The sequence below is a fragment of the Morone saxatilis genome, unplaced genomic scaffold (genome assembly GCF_004916995.1).
Source record: "Morone saxatilis isolate NCDOM2014 unplaced genomic scaffold, NCSU_SB_2.0 Contig17, whole genome shotgun sequence".
Classification (NCBI taxonomy): domain Eukaryota; kingdom Metazoa; phylum Chordata; class Actinopteri; family Moronidae; genus Morone; species Morone saxatilis.
The window spans coordinates 7,047,237-7,058,724 of NW_023339729.1; the positions used below are offsets into that span (position 1 = coordinate 7,047,237).

The 11,488-nt window shown below is 42.1% G+C and overlaps 1 protein-coding gene across 1 annotated transcript in view; it reads right to left on the bottom strand.

Moving 5' to 3' along the window:
- abcc6a (ATP-binding cassette, sub-family C (CFTR/MRP), member 6a) overlaps positions 1-11,141 on the bottom strand; it is a 24,389-nt gene extending 13,248 nt beyond the window's left edge. Inside the window, exons 1-5 of the mRNA XM_035660218.1 lie at positions 10,686-11,141; positions 7,582-7,758; positions 7,275-7,400; positions 2,724-2,861; positions 347-469 (exon numbers count right to left, since the gene is read on the bottom strand). Of these exons, the coding sequence (XP_035516111.1) occupies positions 347-469; positions 2,724-2,861; positions 7,275-7,400; positions 7,582-7,758; positions 10,686-10,727 (606 nt within the window). The 5' untranslated portion in view covers positions 10,728-11,141. The remainder of the gene's footprint in view (positions 1-346; positions 470-2,723; positions 2,862-7,274; positions 7,401-7,581; positions 7,759-10,685) is intronic.
- Positions 11,142-11,488: the final 347 nt, after the last annotated feature.

Here is an 11,488-nt window from a genome sequence, read left to right on the forward strand (position 1 = left end):
TGTATTAAGTGATGCCTGTGCTGTTGTGTGGTCACGGACTCAGAGCAGCGGTCATGATGTTATCCTCCGCTGGAGTGAGTGAGTCGCGTTGATGGTATGCAGAAGAACAACGACAAACACACACACTCATTCACACTCCCCTCATAGGAAGCCAAAAGCGTTGAAGTGAGAGTGGGAAAGGAAGGAGGGAGGGAGGTGAATCACATCATTTCCTCCAAAAGGGAAAAGTGTCTGGACAACAAAAGTTACAAAACCACAAGATAGCTGCTCAGGCATTTTCTTTCCTGGGTATTGGATTGGAGTGGACGGTTTTTGACGGAAGTGGGATACATTCTCCTCTGCCTACCTTTTCCAAGATGGTTTTTCCCTCTGGAGGCTGGTCAGCAAAACAGCACAGAAAGAGCTGGGCCAGTTGGATTGTGAAGTAGGAGAAGAAGGCGAGGTATCGTACAATATCAGAGGCAATGCCCTGTGGAATAACAGAACACATATTAAGGAGGTTGCCATGGGGATGGACATACCAGAATCTTATAGTTAAGAGTTCCTTCAGTTTATTAGTTTTAAATTATTCCAGACGAGTTGCGTGAGTTTGACTTTTATTTTGAACCAGGGACACAATTAATTGGCTTCCTGAGCGCATGCCACAGAAAAAAAAAACATTGTTCTAGCATCAAGACATAAGGTTTACAACAGGATCAAAATGTGTTTTGGCTGTTTCATCTCTTTCAACATTACTTAACATATCGCACAACATCCTGTGGTGTACAGTGTTATTTATCTTCACTGTGGCTTTGTGTGCAGTTTCACAACAACACTAAATTTATTTCATGGCTTTTCCCATGCTTACACATTGTATAGCAGAGGATATGGTTTAAACGCCAAGATCACAAACACTATAAAGAGTATTTTGGACCTTTAAGCTAAATCAGAGTGAAAACCCAAAGTATTTAATGGTGTACTTTATATAAATGAAGCAATAGTTAAAGCTGCCTCTCTGTCACGCTAAGAGCCTGTATCTGTAAATAGGGAGATTGTGGTTTTACAAACCAGTACCCTTACTTTCAATCAAAGAGGCAGCTGTGATATTAACCACTCAGAGACTTTTGTGAAATGTAGGACTCGCGTGTTATTCTTGACGTACAGATTTTGTGGGTTTTGGCACTACTACTGGGTCAACGCCAATGCCACAGCCAGTCTGTTGTTCAGCAATATGGGTATGCATGAAAGTCAGTGCCATGGCAAACAATAAAATGACTTTCTCTGAAAAATGTGGGGCTGTGCCCAGAAAGGAGATATGGAGGGGCCAAATGGATCCGGCCACACAGTGAAAAACAGGGTCAGGATGGTCAGAGAGTGGGTGGGAAAAATGTAGGTCAAGCAACTAAGAATGGCCAAGGGTCCACAAACATGAACTCTGTCAACTTGAGCCATTGACACTGTGATGTGAATTAGCCACTTTCTTTATAAATATTTTGAAAATGTGTCACTAAAATATGTAAATGTGTACTTTTAAGAAAGACATGTCCAACCAGAATAGAGGTATTAGCAACTATAGTAAATCATTCTACATGAAATACAGGAACTCATGTACAAAAACAAATATACAAATATAATGGAAATGGTTACGTTTTAAAGCTCTAACCCAGTGAGTGGACCTTATCTCCAGTCCAACTTTGTCTGTATCTTCTGCAAATCTGACACTGCAGCATACCATTTAATATCAGTCTTGTTGTAGTATCATGGTAGTGTTCCCATGACCAAGCAAAATATGCAGGGCGGTTGTACAGTTTTCAGAGAAATTGATAACAAAATCCATTCTTATGAATTTGGTTCATCAAGATGTACAGCAGATATACAATATGGTGGAGAATTATATGGGTGGTTAAGTGTTTATCCTATGTGCACGTGTGTGGTTGTATGAAATGAAAACATCTGTTCTTTAATTCTAAATGGCCCCGCATTATGTGTGGATGCATAGATTTCCATCTGGCTGTGTTTACAGCAGTGTAGGCCCATAAACACAGCACTGACGTTCCTCTGGTCTGACCCTGGGCTGCCATGTCTCACCAGCATTTATCCTAGGGCCATCATTACTCTCCCCCAAGCAGTGTGGGAATGTCACACTGAGGACGATAAAACAAAAATATGGATGTGTGTGTGTTTGTGTGTTTTTATAGAAATGCAAATGCAACTGCCCCACGGCTGCGTGTGCTTAAATAGAAACTTACCCCATACAACAATGATTGCAGTGTCTGACAGTAGACACAGGAAGAAAGGGAAAACTTAAACACACACAGGCTTGACCAGAATTGGCAGTGTCATCCTCCAGCACTTGGTTAACTTTAGGTTACCTTGGTTGAAATTGGGGGATGAAATAGAAACTCTTTGCTGACACAGGGTATATCTCAAGCTGTGCTGCTGGAGTCTTGTGTCTAGACTATGGGCAGGATTAGAACTGATTAGATATCCCTGCACTGTGTTTTGACACTGAAGGTTCATTGAGTTCAAACCTGACCAACACCTTCCCTTTGGCTCTGATTTATTCCTTAATTTCAATATACTGCACTGTTGAGAGTTCCTTTGAATGCTTGGAATATACAGCGTCATGTGTGAATGCATTACAGTAAGATAGACTGCCAGTACAGTAGGACCGTACAATATTTCTATTAGATTCTATGGTATTGTCTTAATATTCCATAATAATTAATAGGCTAAAGCCATACCTCATCCATCGCCAGCTGGATCTTTGCTCTGAGAGGCACCAGGGAACAGACAACAGCCAAGACCCAGAACAGGAAGAGGAACACAGAGGAACGACACCCTCTTACTCTTTCCAACTGGATGATGCATAAGGCCAAGATCTAGAGAGAGAGAGACACACATAGACAGAAAGACTTAATTTAAGAATTCACATGTGCAGTCCTTGCAGCACAAGAGAGGAAACAACTACTCCAGAGCCAGAGCTGAGAGCCAAAACTCAAATCTGTGATGCCACGTTTGTGAAAATTCTGGAGCGACTCCACTGACAACAAGAGCAGGAAAAAGTGATTTCCAAGTATGAATTGACTTTTTGTACTCAAACAGATCTTATTTACATACCAGTAAGATTTACATTATAGTTACGATCAGTTCTAAGTTTCAAACCAAACCATTTCCTTTTTGTGGTACATGTTTAGTAAAGATGGAGTCGCTCTGAGAAAAAACATCCTTCCAAGCTGCCAATTAGCGCTACTCCTTTAACTGAGTTGAATTTAAAAAAAGCCCTATCTTTCCCCTATAAGCCGGATGTCACTGCCAACTGAGCATAGAGGCTATAAGCCTTTAGTCTGATCTAATGCAGTGGATGGTGGTTTTTCAGTAAGAACTTAGGTTTCTGGGATTTCCCTGGCTGTGGGCGCAGATGTGATCTGGCTGACTTCCACCTAAAAATGACACATGTATGGTATGCCGCATGCCTTACATTGCTTAATGTTATTATATACTTTCCTTAAAAGAAACAAAAAATAACTCTATATGGGGATGTTTTCTCAAAAATTTGACTGATTCAGTGTCAGACTGACACAGCTGTCTATCTGTCCTTGGAGAAGTCACGTATCTGTACCTCTATAATTGGTTCCTTTCTGAGTGGTTGGTCAATTGAGACGTCACTTTGTCATGCCAGCTCATCACCAAGTAGGGAGAAAGTGGGTGTAGGTTTCATACTGAAGACCACAGGAGCCACAGCACTGTTATAAACTATAGCGGTCTGGTAATTATATAAGTTTTTCACATCAACAACCTGATACACTTTATGTGGAGATGTGTACATATTTATGTGTGGTGGCCAAGAGGGTGAACATCTCTGTGTGTTCTGGTTGATATAAACAACATCCAGGGCCCTTATTTGTATACTGTGGTGACACACACTTTTGTTCATTCATTCTCCCTACACGCACGATACTGGCCAGTCTATTGAACAGATAGACAGGCACTTACAATCGTACCTATGGGGAATTTAGAGTCTCAAGTCCACTTGACTAGAATGTCTTTGGGATGTTGGAGCGGAAGGCACACCTATATAGGAGATGCGAATACAGGGACAACATGCGAACTCCAAGCATGTGAACGTCCAAGAATTTGATGCGCTTTAGGGTTGAAAAGTCTAGTTAGTAACTGAATAGCTTTTTTTACTTTCATACTTTTACTTGACTGGTTTTCAACACAAGCTGCATTGACTTATTCTTGGCCACCCAGGAACAACACAACAAGCGGTAAACAAAATATTGCTTCATTATCACATCAGAACGGTGATGTTGCAAGCATGTTAGGAGACAGTTACTTATTTACACAGTCAGCCGACATGAACCAACATTATCATTCACTTGGAGTTGTGTTTGTGTCCATCTGAATCTAAGTCCATATTCACTCTCCTTTTAGCTCTAATTTGGGCCCCACTAACTGCTGAGGGGCACTGTCTCTTTAGCTGCTAAAAGCTCCAGCCAGTCGCTAACTTTGTCTGTCTGCTGTTTGGTGCTGGGCAGGTACCGAGCTCTGGAAATGACATTGACAACAGCAGTGATGTATCAAGGTTCAGGTGATTATTCTCTGAAGGTTTAATTAATATTTAATTCAGCAATTAATGATTACTAAAATACAGTTTTTACAAGGTAAACACATGTTCCAGTCCTTGATTTTCCCCCTAGTTTTGATCAACTCAAGGCAAAGTCTTCTATGGGACTGCAAATCTCCCATAACCCACAGTATTCAGTCAGAAGTACCAAGCCCATGGCAAGAACTTTATGTTCTCGACTGCTAATAGCCTACTTCGAGTCCTACAGTGATGAGGTTGAGGCTGCATCAGCCACAATCCAACCCTAAATGTAAGTAAGGGAAATGTAAAGCTGACCTAGGGAAAGGACCCTCCTATTCCTAGCCTTCCGCTCTGACTTGCCATATTGCTGCAAACCATCAGCCCATCTGTTTGTACAAGTCAGTGGGTGGAACTAAGTCCATCAGAAACCCCCAAATCAAAACCCTACCTTATAATTACATGGGAAGTGTGCAGTGCTGGGGAAGGAATAGGAGTTTTACGTCATGGTATTGCTGATTATAGTCAGTGTTGTGTGTGTACTTTTCATCAATAGTGACCATGATTCGTTCGTGGGCTGACTGACTTGGGCAGAACTTTTCCCATACATTAACTTGGGCTGAAGGGCAACAAAACAAGTTGGTCAGAGCAACAAGAGCACAGTGTTCCAGGCCTGCACCCAGGGAACAGCTGGTGGTGGGTGGCTATAATCAACATCGAGAAAATTATATCCTGTTAATAAAGATAGGTCTGGCAAAGAGATATAAAGATTGGTGACAAGCACTTAATATGATTTAGTTGATGTTTGTTTTCTGCCCCCCTGATGTGATAAATGATACCCTCAAAATAAATAACCTTTTTTGAAATGCATCCCTCAATACAAGAGGCGACTCAGTGTATTTTTTACCAAAACACGTGCTTGTATTTACTCAAGAGTCTGAAAAAAAAAACCACAGGTGGGAAAGGCTGTCTGACTTGGAGAGAGTGAGACTGTGCAGGACCTGTATAGGGCTGCAAAGAGAGGAAGCTTTGTGAGTAAAGCCATATGGCTCTGTGGGTCAGCTTTAGACGCTCACTGGGCCACAGCAATGTTTCTTATCTGGACTCAGCACCCTGCATTGCAATTCTTACATCACTCCTGCTGAGGATAAACAACATTTTAAACTTGCCACCCATGTTGTGAGCTGCACCCCTCTTCTGTTTGCTCCTACTCATCATTTAAGTATCATTTAAAATCTGCTGAAAATGAGTGGGAGCTGTTTCCATCAACAGAAGCACACCCAGCCTTATCTTTTATAAATAATGTTGTGCAGCCCACCCTACATGCCAAACTGATCCAGGTAGTGGGGGCATTATAGTTTGGTGTAGACAAACAACATTTGTGAAGATTAAAGATCTCATCTAGACTGCATAAATCTGCACCAGTGTTCCACTTATTTGGATCTACACATTTAATCTGTTTGAGCTGTTTCTCTTTAGACCTGAGAAAATCAGTCCATACTATGGATCCTGGGTATGGTTTTGTTTATTTTAAAAACCTCAGGTTCTTATTCTGATGTAAATTGAATGAATGGTTTGTCCTTTATCTTTTCTCCCTCTCTGCAGAGGCATTGCAATTAAACTAGTTGCACCTTAAATACAGTTTTGGTCAGAACAATGGCGCTCAAAGAAGGAACTGGCGTCAAAACTTCCAGTCCAACAGCACACCTGTAGCCTATAAAAAGACTGAACCTTTCTGTGTAATTAGGTTTAACATAGGCTACAATTGTGTATTGTCACTTTTGTATTTGGCGGTTTTGTGTTTTTTAAAGATGAACCAGAAGGTTGGAGGAGATTCAAATCAACTTGAGTTAAAGCACATGATTAGTCAAGGCGCTGCCACACTGAACAACTCATTTACATGCAAGTGCATGGTTGGACAAGCATCAACAATGAACCTGATTCAGTAAACCTGAGTGAGTCAATGCTGACAGTTTAAGTTTATGACTGATCGGCCTGTGATCTGCAGTGATGTGGGAAAACTATACAGTACTTTGGAAGAGAATAGGCATCTGAAATATCTTGCTTTATACACATTTTTTCTTCCTGACATATGGTCTTTTACTTGCACAGCACCTACCAATCACATTTTTCATTGTATTGAAACTTTCCACACACGTACGTTCACTGATTCCACATCAAATAGTAACTGATGTCATTACATATGTACACTGCACTCTGATGAGTGGTGGTCAAATACTGGCTGTGTTTACAGGGTACTGTAATATTTGCACTGCCTGCAACACGATAAATCTGTCTCTGGTTGTGCATCTTTACACCTCAGTGTCTGGCAAACATACTGTACATAGACTATATATTCTTTCATTTGTCTGCACTTTGACATGTGAGCCAGCAGAACACAGAGTGAATTATTCCCAAAACCTCTCTGTTACCCAGCACAGCGCAGGCGGGATGTCAGTTGTGTGATTTAACCTACAAATCAGAGGCATTGCCTAATAGTTAAAGCTTTTTCCATACATAAACTGTGGAAGCACTGACATTCTGTAAAACTAATGCACATAGATTCCTTGGCAGAATATATTTTATCACTTTTCAGGATGCTGCTCATCCACCCCTGATGCAAAATGACTCCAGTCTGATGATTTCCCTTTTGGACAGACATGGGAGTAAACACTAGAGTAAGATCAGGAAGAGCCTCAGTATTTACCACAGTCATACTGCGAATGATGGGGCTTAGTAGGAAGACCATGTGCTGCTGGATCTCCTGGCTCCTCTCCAGCAGGATGTAGAAGAACTCCACGAAGCCAAAAGAGGCCAACAGGAAACCCAACACCTGAACAGGACAGGAAAGTAATAAGAGACGGATTACAGAAACGTTTGCCAGTATATTTCTGTTGATATTAAGGACCTTGTTGAGAAAAACTTGCAGACATTTTGCTTTTGTGTCTTTCAGTCAAGTGAAAAACCTTAGAACAATAGACTGAAGACTGGCCAAAGTCTGTGTGAAGTCTCACCATCTTGGCAGTGCAGAGGCAGGACATTCGAATGCGTCCGCGGTCATGGCAATAGAGGTGAAGACAGTAGAAGGGGGCCAGCAACCACAGATAGATACAGGGGACCCACACCAGTACTGTATTCTGGAAACACTGGGTCAGGTCTGGGTTGGCTGTGTACCATGTACGGTTCCAGTCCTACAACAAAAAGAAACAAACAAAGAAAGTGAAAAGTTCAGACGAAGACAATATGCCTTAGAGTCAGAAACTGAGGTAAAACTGTGAGATTATGTTTGAGAGACAGAGCAGGCGAGGACCAAGTCCAGAGAATCCAGACTTGGTGCAGGTCCTACGTTTCATCCATCAAGGCAGTGGAAGGTGAAACCACAGCAAGTCAACAAAAAATGTGTCTGTGCCCAATCCTGAGAGAGTGTGAGTTGGAAGAAGAATTTTTATTTTTTTTGTTAAAAAGCTGAGTCAGTTTTGGAATTTTTCTGACCACGTCTCTGGCTTGTCTCCTAATTTGAGTAGGACGATATAAGCTGTCAACACATTAAAATGTGAGGTCAAGGATTATACTAATAATCAAATAAACAATAAAACTCCATGCAGATGAAGTGTGTTGGGCAAAAGCTGCCAAAAGTTTGAGATTACATAACAGGGGCAGAAGCAGGATAACACACCAGGAGATAAATAGCTTGTTGTTGTCTTGCTGCCCTTGTTTATCACCTCACTGGCCTAATGAGGGGCAGGGTGTCTGGCTGTGCTAACGAGGCTGCTCTTTGTGGAGTCACCACAGGAAGTGGTTTTAAAGCTTCTAGCATGGCGAAGCAGTCTGGCCCTGTTGGTAGACTCCCAACTGGGATAAGGGAAAGAGGCCACAATTGGTGGCAGCTGCAGGATCATTATGTAACAACCGTCCACCCACGGCTCTGCCAGTGAACCACGGCAGGTGAGACGCAATTCGCGCAGATAGATGCTACTGCTCCCGGGGGTAGGCATGTCTCAGCATGAATAGTGAGAGGTTTACCATCAATCGCTACCGTTTGCCGCCTCTGGAGCCACGAAGGTTCTGAATCACGGTCTGGCTGTAGCCTACCTGTTCACATCAGAGCTTATACTCATCTTTGCCTGCCTCACCGCAGGGTTACATAAATCTTCATAACATAGGTGGTTCAGGTTATGTAATGAACACACCATTTTGCACACACTGTATACTAGTGGTCTTTGTGAGCACTGATGTACCAAAATCCATTTAAGTGATAAATCTCTAGAGAGGCAGTGAGTGGGAGGCTACTTTCACAGACTCTTCTGACTCCTGTGGTCAATGGCAGGCGGAGGAACAGAGCACTTTTATGTAAGAAATCCAACTTGTCAAACCCTCTCCATTTTGCTCAGTACTTATCCCGTTTCTCATCCTTGGTTGGAGTGGTTGCAGTAAAGTAGTAGATGCCTGGGTGCCACAAGGTGTCTATTTTTACCTGACAAACACAGTGATGTGAAGGCAAATCTGCTGAATGTCCCTTTTTACATTCTCTAGATTTCATAGAGCAATTCTGTGCCTAATAACCTCCTTGTCATGCAATTAATGTGCTAATAAGTTAAATAAATGAAACCTAGCACTGGGTTTTGAGAAAAAACTGCATTATGCGCCTTATGTGAGTATGTGGCATGTATGAACTAAGAGCACTAATTTTAGAAGGCATCCATCACTTTTGACAGTTTCACCTAGACTTTGTCCTGCTTGTCAAATTATAGGATGGCTTGATTTAAAAATAAAGAAACTAAAAACTCTCCATGTTCCTAAATTGGCCCCTTTCAAATTTGTTCACCCTAAAAAGCTTGTATGCTACGTGTTATTGGATCAAACCTCTTTTTTTTTGCATGTTCAATTCAGTATTATAGCCAAATAAATCCCCAATGCTCCCCTAGGGCTGTGACTAGTGAGTAAGCTATGACGCTTTTCCAAAAGTATGCGAAAGGTTGATTACTACACCTAACAGTAACTGGGTGTACTTTACAGCCAATACAAGACAAAAACTTCCTCTGTGCTTTGTGATGGATGTAATGTAGCTGATTGCATCTTTCTTTGAACTTTCATGGCAGAGCGAGCTGCACGGGATAATACACAGTTCACCTTTACTTTCTTAACAAAGTTTGATGGCCATTGTTTTGAGGTTTTGCAGGAGCAAAAACAGAGAGAATGAGCCATAATGAGAAACAGAAACGGAGAGGGGGAGAGGGGGAACAGGCAAGTTGGGAGTGAGTGCATTTAATAATTTTGGCATTCCAGCTGGATCGCAGCCATTCTTCTACTTTCGAGTCGGGACTCAGAATGTGGAGGTTTGCTCATGTACAAGACTAAAAAGCCTTTCCAACAGCAGCAATTCACTCAGAGTGACCCATCTCCACCACTCAGCATCTCATTGTGCTGAATCACAGAGCACAGTGACGGTAGATTCAACTCTAACACACATCAAAGGCAAATTCTCCCCATCAGACTTGCTTTAGATTAGATTTCTGGTGCACTCACATACGTGCAGGCTGCAAACTGAGAAGGTCAGTCTATGCTATAGGGATTTTCTTCCTGTACTGCTGAGTGCTGCCAACTTACATTTTAGGTGAACCCATCCCCCCTCCTCCTCTTCTACACACAAGCTTATTATTTTTCTTTCTATTATTCTATTATCCAGTAATGGACAGTAAAAATCTGTCTGAATGCTAAAGAGCAGCATAACTGATGGCCAAGGGCACAAGAACATCATGCTAATGTGGCTAATGCTAATGGCATTAATGACTAAATCACATCAATGGCCAGAATTAAACAGGTTTACAAAAGTAAGTAAGCAAAAGATCATAATTATCTCACTGTGTTATGCATTTAAATTCACAGAAACAACAGTGGACGCTCATTATTCCGGCCCAGACAGACAAAAACAACGTTTACATTAATATGTACGAATTGCATATCAAACAAGCAAGAATTTTGTGACAATAAAAAGGTGCCTGACGTGCCCAAATCATCAAACCCTTTGTAACTGAACTACTTTATGTGTTCTTGGCAAAAAAGACACACACAATGAATAAATGTGAATTCAGGGTCAGTGAACACATCACAAACTCACCCACAGAGGGTCCAGGCCGCTGAGTCTGCAAAAGGCATCCATCCACTCGCTCGCTTCTTCCACAAAGATGCTCCACTTGTTAGGGTCGATCAGCCGTGCTCCTCGCGCTGGGTAGCACACACTCAGCACGAGCACCGCTGTGTGTGTGTGTGTGTGTGTGATGGGGGGTAAAAGAGTTTAAAGTGTGTGTCCTTATTGGACTTTTCCTCTCTAGCTAATGGTAGTATAAATTGGGTTTAGCCTGTTCCTGCCTGCCTGTCTGAGTGGAACACTCTGTGTTTATTAGTGTGTGTGTGTTGGAGTGTGTCTGCGTGACTTTTCCTCCCCTTTAATAAAACATCTTCTCTCAATGAAACTCTGTTTCTGTCTGCCTGGCTGTTTGAACTGCTGCTGCCCTGAGATCCTGTGTCTTTCTGACTCTCACTCTGTCTGCCTGCTGTTTATGAGTGTGTCTCCTTGTTGGGTGGGTGGAAATATCTCTCTCTCTCTCTCTCTCTCTCTCTCTCACTCACACCCCTCTCTTCTCTCCCACATCTGCTGGATTTCGATCAAAACACCACAGCTACTCCCCTCAATGGGATGACAGTCCCACACCCAGACACACTCCTCCCACTTTCACTCACTGCCCCTTACCTCCTTTCTCGCTCCTTCTTTTCCCCCCTTTCCCCACATCCCAAACCAAAAGTTGTCTGACCACACAGTGTCTGTTTGTGCACAGACTTACCTTTTAAACTGAGACCAGCAACATTCAGATAAATGCCATGATTTTAAGACCTTCACAATACTAAAATCTAAGATATTAG